Below are 19491 nucleotides of genomic sequence, written 5' to 3' on the forward strand. Positions count from 1 at the left end.
TGTGAGTACAGGATATGTGATATGAGATGGGTCAGGTACTGCAGGGTGTGAGTACAGGATGTGTGATATGAGATGGGTCAGGTACTGCAGGGTGTGAGTACAGGATGTGATATCTGAGATGGGTCAGGTACTGCAGGGTCTGAGTACAGGATGTGATATGTGAGATGGATCAGGTACTGCAGGGTGTGAGTACATGAAGTGAGATGGGTCAGGTACAGCAGGGTGTGAGTACAGGATGTGATATGTGAGATGGATCAGGTACTGCAGGGTGTGAGTAATGGATGTGAGATATGAGATGGGTAAGGTACAGCAGGGTGTGAGTACAGGATGTGAGATGAGATGGGTCAGGTACTGCAGGGTGTGAGTACAGGATGTGATATGTGAGATGGGTCAGGTACAGAAGGGTGTGATTACAGGATGTGTGATATGAGATGGGTCAGGTACTGCAGGGTGTGAGTACAGGATGTGAGATGGGTCAGGTACAGTGGGGTGTGAGTACAGGCTGTGTGATATGAGATGGGTCAGGTACTGCAGGGTGTGATTACAGGATGTGTGATATAAGATGGGTCAGGTACTTCAGGGTGTGAGTACAGGATGTGTGATATGAGATGTGTCAGGTGCTGCAGGGTGTGAGTACAGGATGTGAGATGGGTCAGGTACAGTGGGGTGTGAGTACAGGCTGTGTGATATGAGATGGGTCAGGTACTTCAGGGTGTGAGTACAGGATGTGTGATATGAGATGGGTCAGGTACTGCAGGGTGTGAGTAAAGGATGTGTGATATGAGATGGGTCAGGTGCTGCAGGGTGTGAGTACAGGATGTGAGATGGGTCAGGTACAGTGGGGTGTGAGTACAGGCTGTGTGATATGAGATGGGTCAGGTACTTCAGGGTGTGAGTACAGGATGTGTGATATGAGATGTGTCAGGTACTGCAGGGTGTGAGTAAAGGATGTGTGATATGAGATGGGTCAGGTACTGCAGGGTATGAGTACAGGATGTGATATGTGAGATGGGTCAGGTACTGCAGGGTGTGATTACAGGATGTGTGATACGTGAGATGGGTCAGGTACAGCAGGGTGTGAGTACAGGATGTGTGATATGAGATGGGTCAGGTACTGCAGGGTGTGAGTACAGGATGTGTGATATGAGATGGGTCAGGTACTGCAGGGTGTGAGTACATGAAGTGAGATGGGTCAGGTACAGCAGGGTGTGAGTACAGGATGTGATATGTGATATGGATCAGGTACTGCAGGGTGTGAGTAATGGATGTGTGTTATGAGATGGGTCAGGTACTGCAGGGTGTGAGTACATGAAGTGAGATGGGTCAGGTACAGCAGGGTGTGAGTACAGGATGTGATATGTGAGATGGATCAGGTACTGCAGGGTGTGAGTAATGGATGTGAGATATGAGATGGGTAAGGTACAGCAGGGTGTGAGTACAGGATGTGAGATGGGTGAGGTACTGCAGGGTGTGATTACAGGGTGAGTGATATGAGATTGCTCAGGTACTGCAGGGTGTGAGCACAGGATGTGTGATATGCGATGGGTCAGGTACTGCAGTGTGTGAGTACAGGATGTGAGATGGGTGAGGTACTGCAGGGTGTGATTACAGGATGTGTGATATGAGATGGGACAGGTACTGCAGGATGTGAGTACAGGACGTGTGATATGCGATGGGTCAGGTACCACAGGGTGTGAGTACAGGATGTGATATGTGAGATTGGTCAGGTACTGCAGAGTGGTAGTACAGGATGTGTGATATGAGATGGGTCAGGTACTGCAGGGTGTGATTACAGGATGTGTGATATGAGATGGGTCAGATACAGCAGGGTGTGAGTACAGGTTGTGCGATATGAGATAGGTCAGGTACTGCAGGGTGTGATTACAGGTTGTGTGATATGAGATGGGTCAGGTACTGCAGGGTGTGAGTACAGGATGTGATATGTGAGATGGGTCAGGTACTGCAGAGTGGTAGTACAGGATGTGTGATATGAGATGGGTCAGGTACTGCAGGGTGTGATTACAGGATGTGTGATATGAGATGGGTCAGGTACTGCAGGGTGTGAGCACAGGATGTGTGATATGAGATGGGTCAGTTACTGCAGGGTGAGATTACAGGATGTGAGATGGGTCAGGTACTGCAGGGTGTGAGTTCAGGATGTGTGATATGAGATGGGTCAGGTACTGCAGGGTGTGAGTACAGGATGTGTGATATGAGATGGGTCAGGTACTGCAGGGTGTGAGTACAGGATGTGTGATATGAGATGGGTCAGGTACTGCAGGGTGTGAGTACAGGATGTGTGACATGAGATGGGTCAGGTACTGCAGGGTGTGAGTACAGGATGTGTGATATGAGATGGGTCAGGTACTGCAGGGTGTGAGTACAGGATGTGTGACATGAGATGGGTCAGGTACTGCAGTGTGTGAGTACAGAATGTGAGATGGGCCAAGTACAGAGGGTGTGATTACAGGTTGTGTGATATGAAATGGGTCAGGTACTGCAGGGTGTGATTACAGGATGTGAGATGGGTCAGGCACTGCAGGGTGTGAGTTCAGGATGTGTGATATGAGATGGGTCAGGTACTGCAAGGTGTGATTACAGGATTTTAGATGGGTCAGGTACTGCAGGGTGTGAGTACAGGATGTGTGATATGAGATGAGTCAGGTACTGCAGGGTGTGAGTACAGGATGTGTGATATGAGATGGGTCAGGTACTGCAGGGTGTGATTACAGGATTTTAGATGGGTCAGGTACAGCAGGGTATGAGTACATGAAGTGAGATGGGTCAGGTACAGCAGGGTGTTAGTACAGGATGTGAGATGAGTCAGGTACAGCAGGGTGTGAGTACAGGATGTGAGATATGAGATGGGTCAGGTACTGCAGGGTGTGAGTACAGGATGTGTAATATGAGATGGGTCAGGTACAGCAGGGTGTGAGTACAGGATGTGTGATATGAGATGGGTCAGGTACAGCAGGGTGTGAGTACATGAAGTGAGATGGGTCAGGTACAGCAGGGTGTGAGTACAGGATGTGAGATATGAGATGGGTCAGGTACTGCAGGGTGTGAGTACAGGATGTGTGATAAGAGATGGGTCAGGTACAGCAGGGTGTGAGTACATGAAGTGAGATGGGTCAGGTACAGCAGGGTGTGAGTACAGGATGTGAGATGGGTCAGGTACTGCAGGGTGTGATTACAGGATGTGAAATGTGAGATGGGTCAGGTACTGCAGGATGTGAGTACAGGATGTGTGATATGAGATGGGTCAGTTACTGCAGGGTTTGAGTACAGGATGTGAGATGGGTCAGGTACTGCAGGGTGTGAGTAAAGGATGTGAGATATGAGATGGGTCAGGTACTACAGGGTGTGAGTACAGGATGTGTGATATGAGATGGGTCAGGTACTACAGGGTGTGAGTACAGGATGTGAGATGGGTGAGGTTCTGCAGGGTGTGAGTACAGGATGTGTGATATGAGATTGGTCAGGTACTACAGGGTGTGAGATGGGTGAGGTACTGCAGGGTGTGAGTAAAGGATGTGAGATATGAGATGGGTCAGGTACAGTAGGGTGTGAGTACAGGATGAGAGATGGGTGAGGTTCTGCAGGGTGTGAGTAAAGGATGTTTGATATGAGATTGGTCAGGTACTGCAGGGTATGAGTACAGGATGTGGTGAGGAGTGTAGTAGGTTATTGTAGTGCAGGTGTATGTTCTGGGGGGTAGATAGGTTTAGCCAGGTGCAGGCCCATTCTCAGCATTGAGGACATCGCACTGGATGCTTTATACCTTATAGAAGTGACCGGCGCCTCAGTCCAGCACACGGTTTCCTAGCAACAGCAGCAGAGTGGCGGCTGCTATACTACCAGCGCCCTGGAAACCAGGTATCCTAGCAACTAATATGCCTGAGATAATGGTCTTCTAGCAACAAAGATAGAACAAAATATTTATATCCTAGTAACAATGAGGCTATCCAGCTGCCACCACAGAAGATAATTTGTGCAAACTCTCTCCAACATGTCTGATCCACGGATACAAGGTTGGATATTCTAACCATCACCCAGGTCATCCTCAGGTTAGGTGACACAGAGAAAATCCACCACAGACCCTCAAAGCTCATCACAATCCACCTCAGACGCTGAAAGCTCTTCACAATCCACCACAGACCCTGAAAGCTCATCACAATCCACCACAGACCCTCAGCGCTCATCACAATCCACCACAGACCCTCAACGCTCATCACAATCTACCTCAGACCCTGAAAGCTCATCACAATCCACCACAGACCCTCAGAGCTCATCACAATCCACCACAGACCCTCAGACCTCATCACAATCCACCACAGACCCTCAAAGCTCATCACAATCCACCTCAGACCCTCAGAGCTCATCACAATCCACCACAGACCTTCAGAGCACATCACAATCCACCACAGACCCTCAGAGCTCATCACAATCCACCACAGACCCTCAAAGCTCATCACAATCCACCACAGACCCTCAAAGCTCATCACAATCCACCTCAGACCCTCAGAGCTCATCACAATCCACCACAGACCCTCAGAGCTCATCACAATCCACCACAGACCCTCAGAGCTTATCACAATCCACCACAGACCCTCAAAGCTCATGACAATTCACCACAGACCCTCAGAGCTCAACACAATCCAACACAGACCCTCAAAGCTCACCACAATCCACCACAGACCCTCAAAGCTCATCACAATCCACCACAGACCCACAGAGCGCATCACAATTCATTACAGACCCTCAAAGCTGATCACAATCCACCACAGACCCTCAGACCTCATCACAATCCACCACAGACCCTCAAAGCTCATCACAATCCACCACAGACCCTCAGACCTCATCACAATCCACCACAGACCCTCAAAGCTCATCACAATCCACCACAGACCCTCAGAGCTCATCACAATCCACCACAGACCCTCAGACCTCATCACAATCCACCACGGACCCTCAAAGCTCATCACAATCCACCACAGACCCTCAAAGCTCATAACAATCCACCTCAGACCCTCAGAGCTCATCACAATCCACCACAGACCCTCAGAGCTCATCACAATCCACCACAGACCCTCAGAGCTTATCACAATCCACCACAGACCCTCAAAGCTCATGACAATTCACCACAGACCCTCAGAGCTCATCACAATCCAACACAGACCCTCAAAGCTCACCACAATCCACCACAGACCCTCAAAGCTCATCACAATCCACCACAGACCCTCAGAGCACATCACAATCCACCACAGACCCACAGAGCTCATCACAATTCATTACAGACCCTCAAAGCTCATCGCAATCCACCACAGGCCCTCAGAGCTCATCACAATCCACCACAGACCCTCAAAGCTCATCACAATCCACCACAGACCCTCAGACCTCATCACAATCCACCACAGACCCTCAAAGCTCATCACAATCCACCACAGACCCTCAGAGCTCATCACAATCCACCACAGACCCTCAAAGCTCATCACAATCCACCACAGACCCTCAGAGCACATCACAATCCACCACAGACCCTCAAAGCTCATCACAATCCATCACAGACCCTCAAAGCTCATCACAATCCATCACAGACCCTCAAAGCTCATCACAATCCACCACAGACCCTCAAAGCTCATCACAATCCACCACAGACCCTCAAAGCTCATCACAATCCACCACAGACCCTCAGAGCTCATCGCAATCCACCTCAGACCCTCAGAGCTCATCACAATCCACCACAGCCCCTTATAGCTCATCACAATCCACCACAGACCCTCAAAGCTCATCACAATCCACCACAGACCCTCAGAGCTCATCACAATCCACCACAGACCTTCAGAGCACATCACAATCCACCACAGACCCTCAAAGCTCATGACAATTCACCACAGACCCTCAGAGCTCAACACAATCCAACACAGACCCTCAAAGCTCACCACAATCCACCACAGACCCTCAAAGCTCATCACAATCCACCACAGACCCTCAGAGCACATCACAATCCACCACAGACCCACAGAGCGCATCACAATTCATTACAGACCCTCAAAGCTCATCGCAATCCACCACAGGCCCTCAACGCTCATCACAATCCACCACAGACCCTCAGACCTCATCACAATCCACCACAGACCCTCAAAGCTCATCACAATCCACCACAGACCCTCAGACCTCAACACAATCCACCACAGACCCTCAAAGCTCATCACAATCCACCACAGACCCTCAGAGCTCATCACAATCCACCACAGACCCTCAGACCTCATCACAATCCACCACGGACCCTCAAAGCTCATCACAATCCACCACAGACCCTCAAAGCTCATAACAATCCACCTCAGACCCTCAGAGCTCATCACAATCCACCACAGACCCTCAGAGCTCATCACAATCCACCACAGACCCTCAGAGCTTATCACAATCCACCACAGACCCTCAAAGCTCATGACAATTCACCACAGACCCTCAGAGCTCATCACAATCCAACACAGACCCTCAAAGCTCACCACAATCCACCACAGACCCTCAAAGCTAATCACAATCCACCACAGACCCTCAGAGCACATCACAATCCACCACAGACCCACAGAGCTCATCACAATTCATTACAGACCCTCAAAGCTCATCGCAATCCACCACAGGCCCTCAGAGCTCATCACAATCCACCACAGACCCTCAAAGCTCATCACAATCCACCACAGACCCTCAGAGCACACCACAATCCACCACAGACCCTCAAAGCTCATCACAATCCATCACAGACCCTCAAAGCTCATCACAATCCATCACAGACCCTCAAAGCTCATCACAATCCACCACAGACCCTCAAAGCTCATCACAATCCACCACAGACCCTCAAAGCTCATCACAATCCACCACAGACCCTCAGAGCTCATCGCAATCCACCTCAGACCCTCAGAGCTCATCACAATCCACCACAGCCCCTTATAGCTCATCACAATCCACCACAGACCCTCAAAGCTCATCACAATCCACCACAGACCCTCAGAGCTCATCACAATCCACCAAAGACCTTCAGAGCACATCACAATCCACCACAGACCCTCAGAGCTCATCACAATCCACCACAGACCCTCAAAGCTCATCACAATCCACCACAGACCCTCAAAGCTCATCACAATCCACCTCAGACCCTCAGAGCTCATCACAATCCACCACAGACCCTCAGAGCTCATCACAATCCACCACAGACCCTCAGAGCTTATCACAATCCACCACAGACCCTCAAAGCTCATGACAATTCACCACAGACCCTCAGAGCTCAACACAATCCAACACAGACCCTCAGAGCTCATCACAATCCACCACAGACCCTCAGAGCTTATCACAATCCACCACAGACCCTCAAAGCTCATGACAATTCACCACAGACCCTCAGAGCTCATCACAATCCAACACAGACCCTCAAAGCTCACCACAATCCACCACAGACCCTCAAAGCTCATCACAATCCACCACAGACCCTCAGAGCACATCACAATCCACCACAGACCCACAGAGCTCATCACAATTCATTACAGACCCTCAAAGCTCATCGCAATCCACCACAGGCCCTCAGAGCTCATCACAATCCACCACAGACCCTCAAAGCTCATCACAATCCACCACAGACCCTCAGAGCACATCACAATCCACCACAGACCCTCAAAGCTCATCACAATCCATCACAGACCCTCAAAGCTCATCACAATCCATCACAGACCCTCAAAGCTCATCACAATCCACCACAGACCCTCAAAGCTCATCACAATCCACCACAGACCCTCAAAGCTCATCACAATCCACCACAGACCCTCAGAGCTCATCGCAATCCACCTCAGACCCTCAGAGCTCATCACAATCCACCACAGCCCCTTATAGCTCATCACAATCCACCACAGACCCTCAAAGCTCATCACAATCCACCACAGACCCTCAGAGCTCATCACAATCCACCACAGACCTTCAGAGCACATCACAATCCACCACAGACCCTCAAAGCTCATGACAATTCACCACAGACCCTCAGAGCTCAACACAATCCAACACAGACCCTCAAAGCTCACCACAATCCACCACAGACCCTCAAAGCTCATCACAATCCACCACAGACCCTCAGAGCACATCACAATCCACCACAGACCCACAGAGCGCATCACAATTCATTACAGACCCTCAAAGCTCATCGCAATCCACCACAGGCCCTCAACGCTCATCACAATCCACCACAGACCCTCAGACCTCATCACAATCCACCACAGACCCTCAAAGCTCATCACAATCCACCACAGACCCTCAGACCTCAACACAATCCACCACAGACCCTCAAAGCTCATCACAATCCACCACAGACCCTCAGAGCTCATCACAATCCACCACAGACCCTCAGACCTCATCACAATCCACCACGGACCCTCAAAGCTCATCACAATCCACCACAGACCCTCAAAGCTCATAACAATCCACCTCAGACCCTCAGAGCTCATCACAATCCACCACAGACCCTCAGAGCTCATCACAATCCACCACAGACCCTCAGAGCTTATCACAATCCACCACAGACCCTCAAAGCTCATGACAATTCTCCACAGACCCTCAGAGCTCATCACAATCCAACACAGACCCTCAAAGCTCACCACAATCCACCACAGACCCTCAAAGCTAATCACAATCCACCACAGACCCTCAGAGCACATCACAATCCACCACAGACCCACAGAGCTCATCACAATTCATTACAGACCCTCAAAGCTCATCGCAATCCACCACAGGCCCTCAGAGCTCATCACAATCCACCACAGACCCTCAAAGCTCATCACAATCCACCACAGACCCTCAGAGCACATCACAATCCACCACAGACCCTCAAAGCTCATCACAATCCATCACAGACCCTCAAAGCTCATCACAATCCATCACAGACCCTCAAAGCTCATCACAATCCACCACAGACCCTCAAAGCTCATCACAATCCACCACAGACCCTCAAAGCTCATCACAATCCACCACAGACCCTCAGAGCTCATCGCAATCCACCTCAGACCCTCAGAGCTCATCACAATCCACCACAGCCCCTTATAGCTCATCACAATCCACCACAGACCCTCAAAGCTCATCACAATCCACCACAGACCCTCAGAGCTCATCACAATCCACCAAAGACCTTCAGAGCACATCACAATCCACCACAGACCCTCAGAGCTCATCACAATCCACCACAGACCCTCAAAGCTCATCACAATCCACCACAGACCCTCAAAGCTCATCACAATCCACCTCAGACCCTCAGAGCTCATCACAATCCACCACAGACCCTCAGAGCTCATCACAATCCACCACAGACCCTCAGAGCTTATCACAATCCACCACAGACCCTCAAAGCTCATGACAATCCACCTCAGACCCTGAAAGCTCATCACAATTTACCACAGACCCTCAGAGCTCATCACAATCCACCACAGACCCTCAGAGCTCATCACAATCCACCACAGACCCTCAAAGCTCATCACAATCCACCACAGACCCTCAAAGCTCATCACAATCCACCTCAGACCCTGAAAGCTCATCACAATCCACCACAGACCCTGAAAGCTCATCACAATCCACCACAGACCCTGAAAGCTCATCACAATCCACCACAGACCCTCAAAGCTCATCACAATCCATCACAGACCCTCAAAGCTCATCACAATCCACCACAGACCCTCAAAGCTCATCACAATCCACCACAGACCCTCAAAGCTCATCACAATCCACCACAGACCCTCAGAGCTCATCGCAATCCACCTCAGACCCTCAGAGCTCATCACAATCCACCACAGCCCCTTATAGCTCATCACAATCCACCACAGACCCTCAAAGCTCATCACAATCCACCACAGACCCTCAGAGCTCATCACAATCCACCAAAGACCTTCAGAGCACATCACAATCCACCACAGACCCTCAGAGCTCATCACAATCCACCACAGACCCTCAAAGCTCATCACAATCCACCACAGACCCTCAAAGCTCATCACAATCCACCTCAGACCCTCAGAGCTCATCACAATCCACCACAGACCCTCAGAGCTCATCACAATCCACCACAGACCCTCAGAGCTTATCACAATCCACCACAGACCCTCAAAGCTCATGACAATCCACCTCAGACCCTGAAAGCTCATCACAATTTACCACAGACCCTCAGAGCTCATCACAATCCACCACAGACCCTCAGAGCTCATCACAATCCACCACAGACCCTCAAAGCTCATCACAATCCACCACAGACCCTCAAAGCTCATCACAATCCACCTCAGACCCTGAAAGCTCATCACAATCCACCACAGACCCTGAAAGCTCATCACAATCCACCACAGACCCTGAAAGCTCATCACAATCCACCACAGACCCTCAAAGCTCATCACAATCCACCACAGACCCTGAAAGCTCATCACAATCCACCTCAGACCCTCAAAGCTCATCACAATCCACCACAGACCCTCAAAGCTCATCACAATCCACCACAGACCCTGAAAGCTCATCACAATCCACCACAGACCCTGAAAGCTCATCTTAATCCACCACAGACCCTCAAAGCTCATCACAATCCATCACAGACCCTCAGCGCTCATCACAATCCACCACAGACCCTCAACGCTCATCACAATCTACCTCAGACCCTGAAAGCTCATCACAATCCACCACAGACCCAGAAAGCTCATCTTAATCCACCACAGACCCTCAAAGCTCATCACAATCCACCACAGACCCTCAGCGCTCATCGCAATCCACCACAGACCCTCAGAGCTCATCACAATCTACCACAGACCCTCAGAGCTCATCACAATCCACCACAGACCCTCAGAGCTCTTCACAATCCACCACAGACCCTCAGACCTCATCACAATCCACCACAGACCCTCAAAGCTCATCACAATCCACCACAGAACCTGAAAGCTCATCACAATCCACCACAGACCCTGAAAGCTCATCTTAATCCACCACAGACCCTCAAAGCTCATCACAATCCATCACAGACCCTCAGCGCTCATCACAATCCACCACAGACCCTCAACGCTCATCACAATCTACCTCAGACCCTGAAAGCTCATCACAATCCACCACAGACCCTGAAAGCTCATCTTAATCCACCACAGACCCTCAAAGCTCATCATAATCCACCACAGACCCTCAGCGCTCATCACAATCCACCACAGACCCTCAAAGCTCATCACAATCCACCACAGACCCTCAAAGCTCATCACAATGTACCACAGACCCTCAGAGCTCATCACAATCCACCACAGACCCTCAAAGCTCATCACAATCCACCACAGACCCTCAGAGCTCATCACAATCCACCACAGACCCTCAAAGCTCATCACAATCCACCACAGACCCTGAAAGCTCATCTTAATCCACCACAGACCCTCAAAGCTCATCACAATCCACCACAGACCCTCAACGCTCATCACAATCTACCTCAGACCCTCAGACCTCATCACAATCCACCACAGACCCTCAGAGCTCATCACAATCCACCACAGACCCTGAAAGCTCATCACAATCCAACACAGACCCTCAACGCTCATCACAATCTACCTCAGACCCTGAAAGCTCATCACAATCCACCACAGACCCTCAAAGCTCATCACAATCCACCTCAGACCCTGAAAGCTCATCACAATCCACCACAGACCCTCAAAGCTCATCACAATCCACCACAGACCCTCAAAGCTCATCACAATCCACCACAGACCCTCAGACCTCATCACAATCCACCACAGACCCTTAAAGCTCATCACAATCCACCACAGACCCTCAAAGCTCATCACAATCCACCACAGACCCTCAAATCTCATCACAATCTACCACAGACCCTAAAAGCTCATCACAATCCACCACAGACCCTAAAAGCTCATCACAATCCATCACAGACCCTCAGAGCTCATCACAATCCACCACAGACCCTCAGAGCTCATCACAATCCACCACAGACCCACAGAGCTCATCACAATCCACCACAGACCCTAAAAGCTTGTCACAATCCACCACAGACCCTCAGAGCTCATCACAATCCACCACAGACCCTCAAAGCTCATCACAATCCACCACAGACCCTCAGAGCTCATCACAATCCACCACAGACCCTCAAAGCTCATCACAATCCACCACAGACCTCGCCACATTTGATCAAAGAAATTCTGCAGTTTTTCCAAATCCGTCCGGTTTCCCAATTGCCACACACCCCCATTTCTGTCGCATTGAGATATGATGTGTGGTAGACCCAGTAGATTGAGTTGATATACGATGTGTGGTAGACCCAGTAGATTGAGTTGAGATGCGATGTGTGGTACATTCAGTAGACTGAGTTGAGATACGATGTGTGGTAGACCCAGTAGATTGAGTTGAGATACGATGTGTGGTACATTCAGTAGACTGAGTTGAGATACAATGTGTGGTAGACCCAGTAGATTGAGTTGAGATACGATGTGTGGTAGACCCAGTAGATTGAGTTGAGATACGATGTGTGGTACATTCAGTAGACTGAGTTGAGATACGATGTGTGGTAGACTCAGAAGAATGAGTTGAGATACGATGTGTGGTAGACCCAGTAGATTGAGTTGAGATACGATGTGTGGTAGACCCAGTAGATTGAGTTGAGATACGATGTGTGGTACACTCAGTAGATTGAGTTGAGATACGATGTGTGGTAGACCCAGTAGATTGAGTTGAGATACGATGTGTGGTAGACTCAGTAGATTGAGTTGAGATACGATGTGTGGTACATTCAGTAGATTGAGTTGAGATACGATGTCTGCTACATTCGGTAGATTGAGTTGAGATACGATGTGTGGTAGACCCAGTAGATTGAGTTGAGATACGATGTGTGGTACACTCAGTAGATTGAGTTGAGATACGATGTGTGGTAGATTCAGTAGATTGAGTTGAGATACCATGTGTGGTAGACTCGGTACACTGAAGAGAACAATGATGTGTGGTAGACTCAGTAGATTGAGTTGAGATACGATGTGTGGTAGACTCAGTAGACTGAGTTGAGATACGATGTGTGGTAGACTCAGAAGAATGAGTTGAGGTACGATGTGTAGTAGACTCAGTAGACTGAGTTGAGATACGATGTGTGGTAGACTCAGTAGATTGAGTTGAGATACGATGTGTGGTAGACTCAGTAGACTGAGTTGAGATACGATGTGTGGTAGACTCAGTAGACTGAGTTGAGATACGATGTGTAGTAGACTCAGTAGATTGAGTTGAGATACGATGTGTGGTAGACCCAGTAGATTGAGTTGAGATACGATGTGTGGTAGACTCAGTAGACTGAGTTGAGATACGATGTGTGGTACACTCAGTAGAATGAGTTGAGATACGATGTGTAGTAGACTCAGTAGATTGAGTTGAGATACGATGTGTGGTAGACCCAGTAGATTGAGTTGAGATACGATGTGTGGTAGACTCAGTAGATTGAGTTGAGATACCATGTGTGGTACATTCAGTAGACTGAGTTGAGATACGATGTGTGGTACATTCAGTAGATTGAGTTGAGATACGATGTGTGGTACACTCAGTAGAATGAGTTGAGATACGATGTGTGGTAGACTCAGTAGATTGAGTTGAGATACGATGTGTGGTAGACCCAGTAGATTGAGTTGAGATACGAGTGTGGTACACTCAGTAGAATGAGTTGAGATACGATGTGTGTTAGACCCAGTAGATTGAGTTGAGATACGATGTGTGTTAGACCCAGTAGATTGAGTTGAGATACGATGTGTGGTAGACCCAGTAGATTGAGTGGAGATACGATGTGTGGTAGATTCAGTAGATAGAGTTGAGATACCATGTGTTGTAGACTCGGTATACTGAAGAGAACAATGATGTGTGGTACATTCAGTAGACTGAGTTGAGATATGATGTGTGGTAGACTCAGAAGAATGAGTTGAGATACGATGTGTGGTAGACCCAGTAGATTGAGTTGAGATACGATGTGTGGTACACTCAGTAGATTGAGTTGAGATACAATGTGTGGTAGACCCAGTAGATTGAGTTGAGATACGATGTGTGGTACACTCAGTAGATTGAGTTGAGATACGATGTGTGGTAGACCCAGTAGACTGAGTTGAGATACGATGTGTGGTAGACCCAGTAGATTGAGTTGAGATACGATGTGTGGTACACTCAGTAGAATGAGTTGAGATACGATGTGTGGTAGACCCAGTAGATTGAGTTGAGATACGATGTGTGGTAGACCCAGTAGATTGAGTTGAGATACGATGTGTGGTACACTCAGAAGAATGAGCTGAGGTACGATGTGTAGTAGACTCAGTAGATTGAGTTGAGATACGATGTGTGGTAGACTCAGTAGATTGAGTTGAGATACGATGTGTGGTAGACTCAGTAGATTGAGTTGAGATACGATGTGTGGTAGACTCAGTAGATTGAGTTGAGATACGATGTGTGGTAGACTCAGTAGATTGAGTTGAGATACGATGTGTGGTAGACTCAGTAGATTGAGTTGAGATACGATGTGTGGTACACTCAGTAGAATGAGTTGAGATACGATGTGTGGTACACTCAGTAGAATGAGTTGAGATACGATGTGTGGTAGACCCAGTAGATTGAGTTGAGATACGATGTGTGGTAGACTCAGTAGATTGAGTTGAGATACGATGTGTGGTAGACTCAGTAGATTGAGTTGAGATACAATGTGTGGTAGACTCAGTAGACTGAGTTGAGATACGATGTGTGGTACACTCAGTAGAATGAGTTGAGATACGATGTGTAGTACACTCAGTAGATTGAGTTGAGATACGATGTGTGGTAGACCCAGTAGATTGAGTTGAGATACGATGTGTGGTAGACTCAGTAGATTGAGTTGAGATACCATGTGTGGTACATTCAGTAGACTGAGTTGAGATACGATGTGTGGTACATTCAGTAGATTGAGTTGAGATACGATGTGTGGTATACTCAGTAGAATGAGTTGAGATACGATGTGTGGTAGACTCAGTAGATTGAGTTGAGATACGATGTGTGGTAGACTCAGTAGATTGAGTTGAGATACGATGTGTGGTAGACCCAGTAGATTGAGTTGAGATACGATGTGTGGTAGACCCAGTAGATTGAGTGGAGATACGATGTGTGGTAGATTCAGTAGATTGAGTTGAGATACCATGTGTTGTAGACTCGGTATACTGAAGAGAACAATGATGTGTGGTACATTCAGTAGACTGAGTTGAGATATGATGTGTGGTAGACTCAGAAGAATGAGTTGAGATACGATGTGTGGTAGACTCAGTAGATTGAGTTGAGATACGATGTGTGGTAGACTCAGTAGATTGAGTTGAGATACGATGTGTGGTAGACCCAGTAGATTGAGTTGAGATACGATGTGTGGTACACTCAGTAGATTGAGTTGAGATACGATGTGTGGTACACTCAGTAGAATGAGTTGAGATACGATGTGTGGTAGACCCAGTAGATTGAGTTGAGATACGATGTGTGGTAGACTCAGTAGAATGAGTTGAGATACGATGTGTGGTACACTCAGTAGAATGAGTTGAGATACGATGTGTGGTAGACTCAGTAGAATGAGTTGAGATACGATGTGTGGTAGACCCAGTAGGTTGAGTTGAGATACGATGTGTGGTAGACTCAGTAGATTGAGTTGAGATACGATGTGTGGTAGACTCAGTAGATTGAGTTGAGATACGATGTGTGGTAGACTCAGTAGATTGAGTTGAGATACGATGTGTGGTACACTCAGTAGAATGAGTTGAGATACGATGTGTGGTACACTCAGTAGAATGAGTTGAGATACGATGTGTGGTAGACCCAGTAGATTGAGTTGAGATACGATGTGTGGTAGACTCAGTAGATTGAGTTGAGATACGATGTGTCGTAGACCCAGTAGACTGAGTTGAGATACGATGTGTGGTAGACCCAGTAGATTGAGTTGAGATACGATGTGTGGTACACTCAGTAGATTGAGTTGAGATACGATGTGTGGTAGACTTAGTAGATTGAGATGAGATACGATGTGTGGTAGACCCAGTAGATTGAGATGAGATACGATGTGTGGTACATTCAGTAGACTAAGTTGAGATACGATGCGTGGTAGACCCAGTAGATTGAGTTGAGATATGATGCGTGGTAGACCCAGTAGACTGAGTTGAGATACGATGTGTGGTAGACCCAGTAGACTGAGTTGAGATATGATGTGTGGTAGACCCAGTAGACTGAGCTGAGATACGATGTGTGGTAGACCCAGTAGACTGAGTTGAGATACGATGCGTGGTCTACCACACATCATAGGTCTCTTCTGTCTTATATAGTCCACCATCTGCTCCATTGTTACATGATGATACAGAAAGCTAGTGTTGGCCAATTTTGTCACCATTCTTCACTAAAAAGATGTGAAGATGTGAAGTGAGAGTCTGAACACTGTGTTATGAGATACATTTATAGACATCAGAAGACACATCACATGCAAAATGTAAAACTGTACAAAGACTTTGATCAGTCTGGGCCCTTCCCCCTCACCCATCTCCATACCAGAATATTGGGGGTTGGTATATTAGCCATTACCTACACCCAATATTGCTGATCCCAGCCCACACCCCGTCCCCTCACCCTGCAGGATCTCCCCATATGATAACCACAGATCCTGTGTTCCCGGACTCCCATCGTGTACCATGCAGCAGGTGGTGACTGTTACATAGTGTCCTCTGTGTCTTTCAGGCCATTAATGTGTTTGAAGACATGACGTTGTCCTTCTCAGATGAAGAATGGCTGGGACTGGACGCGTGGCAGAGAGAGCTCTACAGGACTGTTATGAGGGACACCATGGAACTGGTCACATCTATAGGTGAGATGTCTCAGGGAGTCGCTTCAGCAGCTCTTGATGAGAAGTATGGGAAACCTCCATGAAGAAGCAGTGATGTGTACAGTTGCAGGTCGATGTCTCCATCATTCACAGCTTGGGATGTATCCCGGGATTTTACCTGCTTTGGCAGAAGCTCCATGACACTGGTTGTTATGGTTCAGTTTGACGTCAGGGCAGCCATCAATGGTCATCACCAATCACACGTCAACCATGAGCGAAACAAAATACAACCAAAAAATTCAGGGTTTTCAAGAAAGTTGGTGATTACTTGCTCAGTAGCTCCTTGAGCAGATGCTGAGGTGATGCTAGAATATTATTATGCGCTATACATCAATTATCACAGAGGCTTCCAATGTGGACTTCATAAAGTCTAGTCATTAGTGGAGGCCACCCTGTATCCTACCACCGAGTTGTCCACTTCTGTACTGCTGCTGCTCCTGTCCCTCCATCATCTATTGTCCACCTCTTATCTGTCAGTTGAGTCCTGCTCTTTGTCCATGTGGGAATTGAACCTTTTTACCACAGGGTTTCTCTACAACCTTTCTTTGTACAGACATGAGTTGTATTATCGAGAGTTTGCCACAGAAAATAGGACAAAGTAACTCATATTCAAGTGTTTTGATATCTGCTGGTGGAGTCCGGAGACTCCTGGTCACAGCATGGACACTATAAGCCGTAGGTGGAGTGCGGATTCCTGACCTTCTTCCTTCTCTCTCTTTTTCAGAATCAGAGTTTTTCAAAGTCATAAAGGTGGAAGAACTCAAGGTCATGGAAAGTGAAGCAATGAAGGAAAGATATGAGCGTGAAATCCATCCAGAAGAGCAGGGTGACCTTCAGGGTGAAGCCATGCTCCCCGATCCTCACATTACAAGCAGCTATCACTTACCATGGACAGAGGATCAGAGGCTACGCTCCCTGGGGACAATGCAGTGGAGTGAACAGACCATGGCAGGTAGTGGTTGGTGTGAGGAGGAAGGAGAGGGGTGGTGGACCTTGGCTGACCAGCAGATATCCACACAAGAGTCTCTCTACACCGAACGCTCCTATGAATGTTCTTTCTGCAGTAGAATCTTCACAGGGACTCCAGACTTCAACCATCGCGGGAGACTTCAAATAGATGAGGGTACATTTACTTGTCCTTCATGTTATAGACATCTTCTCAGTGACCAGCATCAGCAGGATTCTCCTCAGCTGACACTCTCTACTCTACTCCACACAGACAAACAAACTGGCCTCTCGTACTCCACAACTAAGTCCTTGAAGGAAAAGCCGCATTTCTCCTGCCCACAGTGTGACCATAGCTTTACACAGCTCATTGGGCTTCAGCACCATCAGAAGACTCACGCTCATACCAAGGCCTCAGCGAGAGAGACAGTGTCTCCACTACAGAAGGTCTTCAGAGTCCCGGTGCTTCACCCCATGGAGGACAGAGAAGTGAACTACACAGAAGGCGCCTACTCCAAGCTTCACCAAAACCTTCAGCTCTCCACTGCCTTCCTCCAGCAGCTGATCTCATCCACCTGCGGATTTCAGTATGACTGAGGAAGGATAAAAACTCAATCACATGTTAAACACAATAAAACATGGCTTCTCATTCACTTAGCTTGTCCTGGGGCACGTCCACGGCTGGGGAACCTCCAGGTCACATTGTTGAGAATCTCTGAATAATTCATAACCATCTGTATAGCACTCGCCCAGCTCCAACGTGTATTGTTACTGCAGTCATAATCCATAACTAGAAATGGCAAACTGTTTAATTTTGTTTCTCTTTTGGCAACTGAGGTGTCCTAGACCGTATCCCACCGCCGAGGTGTCCTAGACCGTATCCCACCGCCGAGGTGTCCTAGACCGTATCCCACCGCCGAGGTGTCCTAGACCGTATCCCACCGCCGAGGTGTCCTAGACCGTATCCCACCGCCGAGGTGTCCTAGACCGTATCCCACCGCCGAGGTGTCCTAGGGCAAGGTGCAGGAGGGGAGAGAGCCCCCAGGGCGAGGTGCAGGAGGGGAGAGAGCCCCCAGGGCGAGGTGCAGGAGGGGAGAGAGCCCCCAGGGCGAGGTGCAGGAGGGGAGAGAGCCCCCAGGGCGAGGTGCAGAAGGGGAGAGAGCCCCCAGGGCGAGGTGCAGGAGGGGAGAGAGCCCCCAGGGCGAGGTGCAGGAGGGGAGAGAGCCCCCTGGGCGAGGTGCAGGAGGGGAGAGAGCCCCCAGGGCGGGGGCAGGAGGGAAGAGGGTCCCCAGGGCGAGGTGCAGGAGGGGAGAGAGCCCCCTGGGCGAGGTGCAGGAGGGGAGAGAGCCCCCAGGGCGAGGTGCAGGAGGGGAGAGAGCCCCCAGGGCGAGGTGCAGGAGGGGAGAGAGCCCCCTGGGCGAGGTGCAGGAGGGGAGAGAGCCCCCTGGGCGAGGTGCAGGAGGGGAGAGAGCCCCCAGGGCGGGGGCAGGAGGGAAGAGGGTCCCCAGGGCGAAGTGCAGGAGGGGAGAGAGCCCCCCGGGCGAGGTGCAGGAGGGGAGAGAGCCCCCGGGGCGAGGTGCAGGAGGGGACAGAGCCCCCAGAGCGGAGGTAGGAGGGGAGAGAGCCCCCAGGGCGGGGGCAGAAGGGGAGAGGGT

At 49.1% G+C, this 19491-nt stretch overlaps 1 protein-coding gene across 1 annotated transcript in view; it reads left to right on the plus strand.

The window, feature by feature from the left end:
- The window catches only part of LOC140111071 (uncharacterized), a 56821-nt gene extending 38332 nt beyond the window's left edge, over positions 1 to 18489 (plus strand). Inside the window, exons 3-5 of the mRNA XM_072132318.1 lie at positions 3789 to 3876; positions 16747 to 16873; positions 17616 to 18489. Of these exons, the coding sequence (XP_071988419.1) occupies positions 3789 to 3876; positions 16747 to 16873; positions 17616 to 18433 (1033 nt within the window). The 3' untranslated portion in view covers positions 18434 to 18489. The remainder of the gene's footprint in view (positions 1 to 3788; positions 3877 to 16746; positions 16874 to 17615) is intronic.
- Positions 18490 to 19491: the final 1002 nt, after the last annotated feature.

This window comes from Engystomops pustulosus, unplaced genomic scaffold (assembly GCF_040894005.1).
Source record: "Engystomops pustulosus unplaced genomic scaffold, aEngPut4.maternal MAT_SCAFFOLD_376, whole genome shotgun sequence".
Lineage (NCBI taxonomy): Eukaryota > Metazoa > Chordata > Amphibia > Anura > Leptodactylidae > Engystomops > Engystomops pustulosus.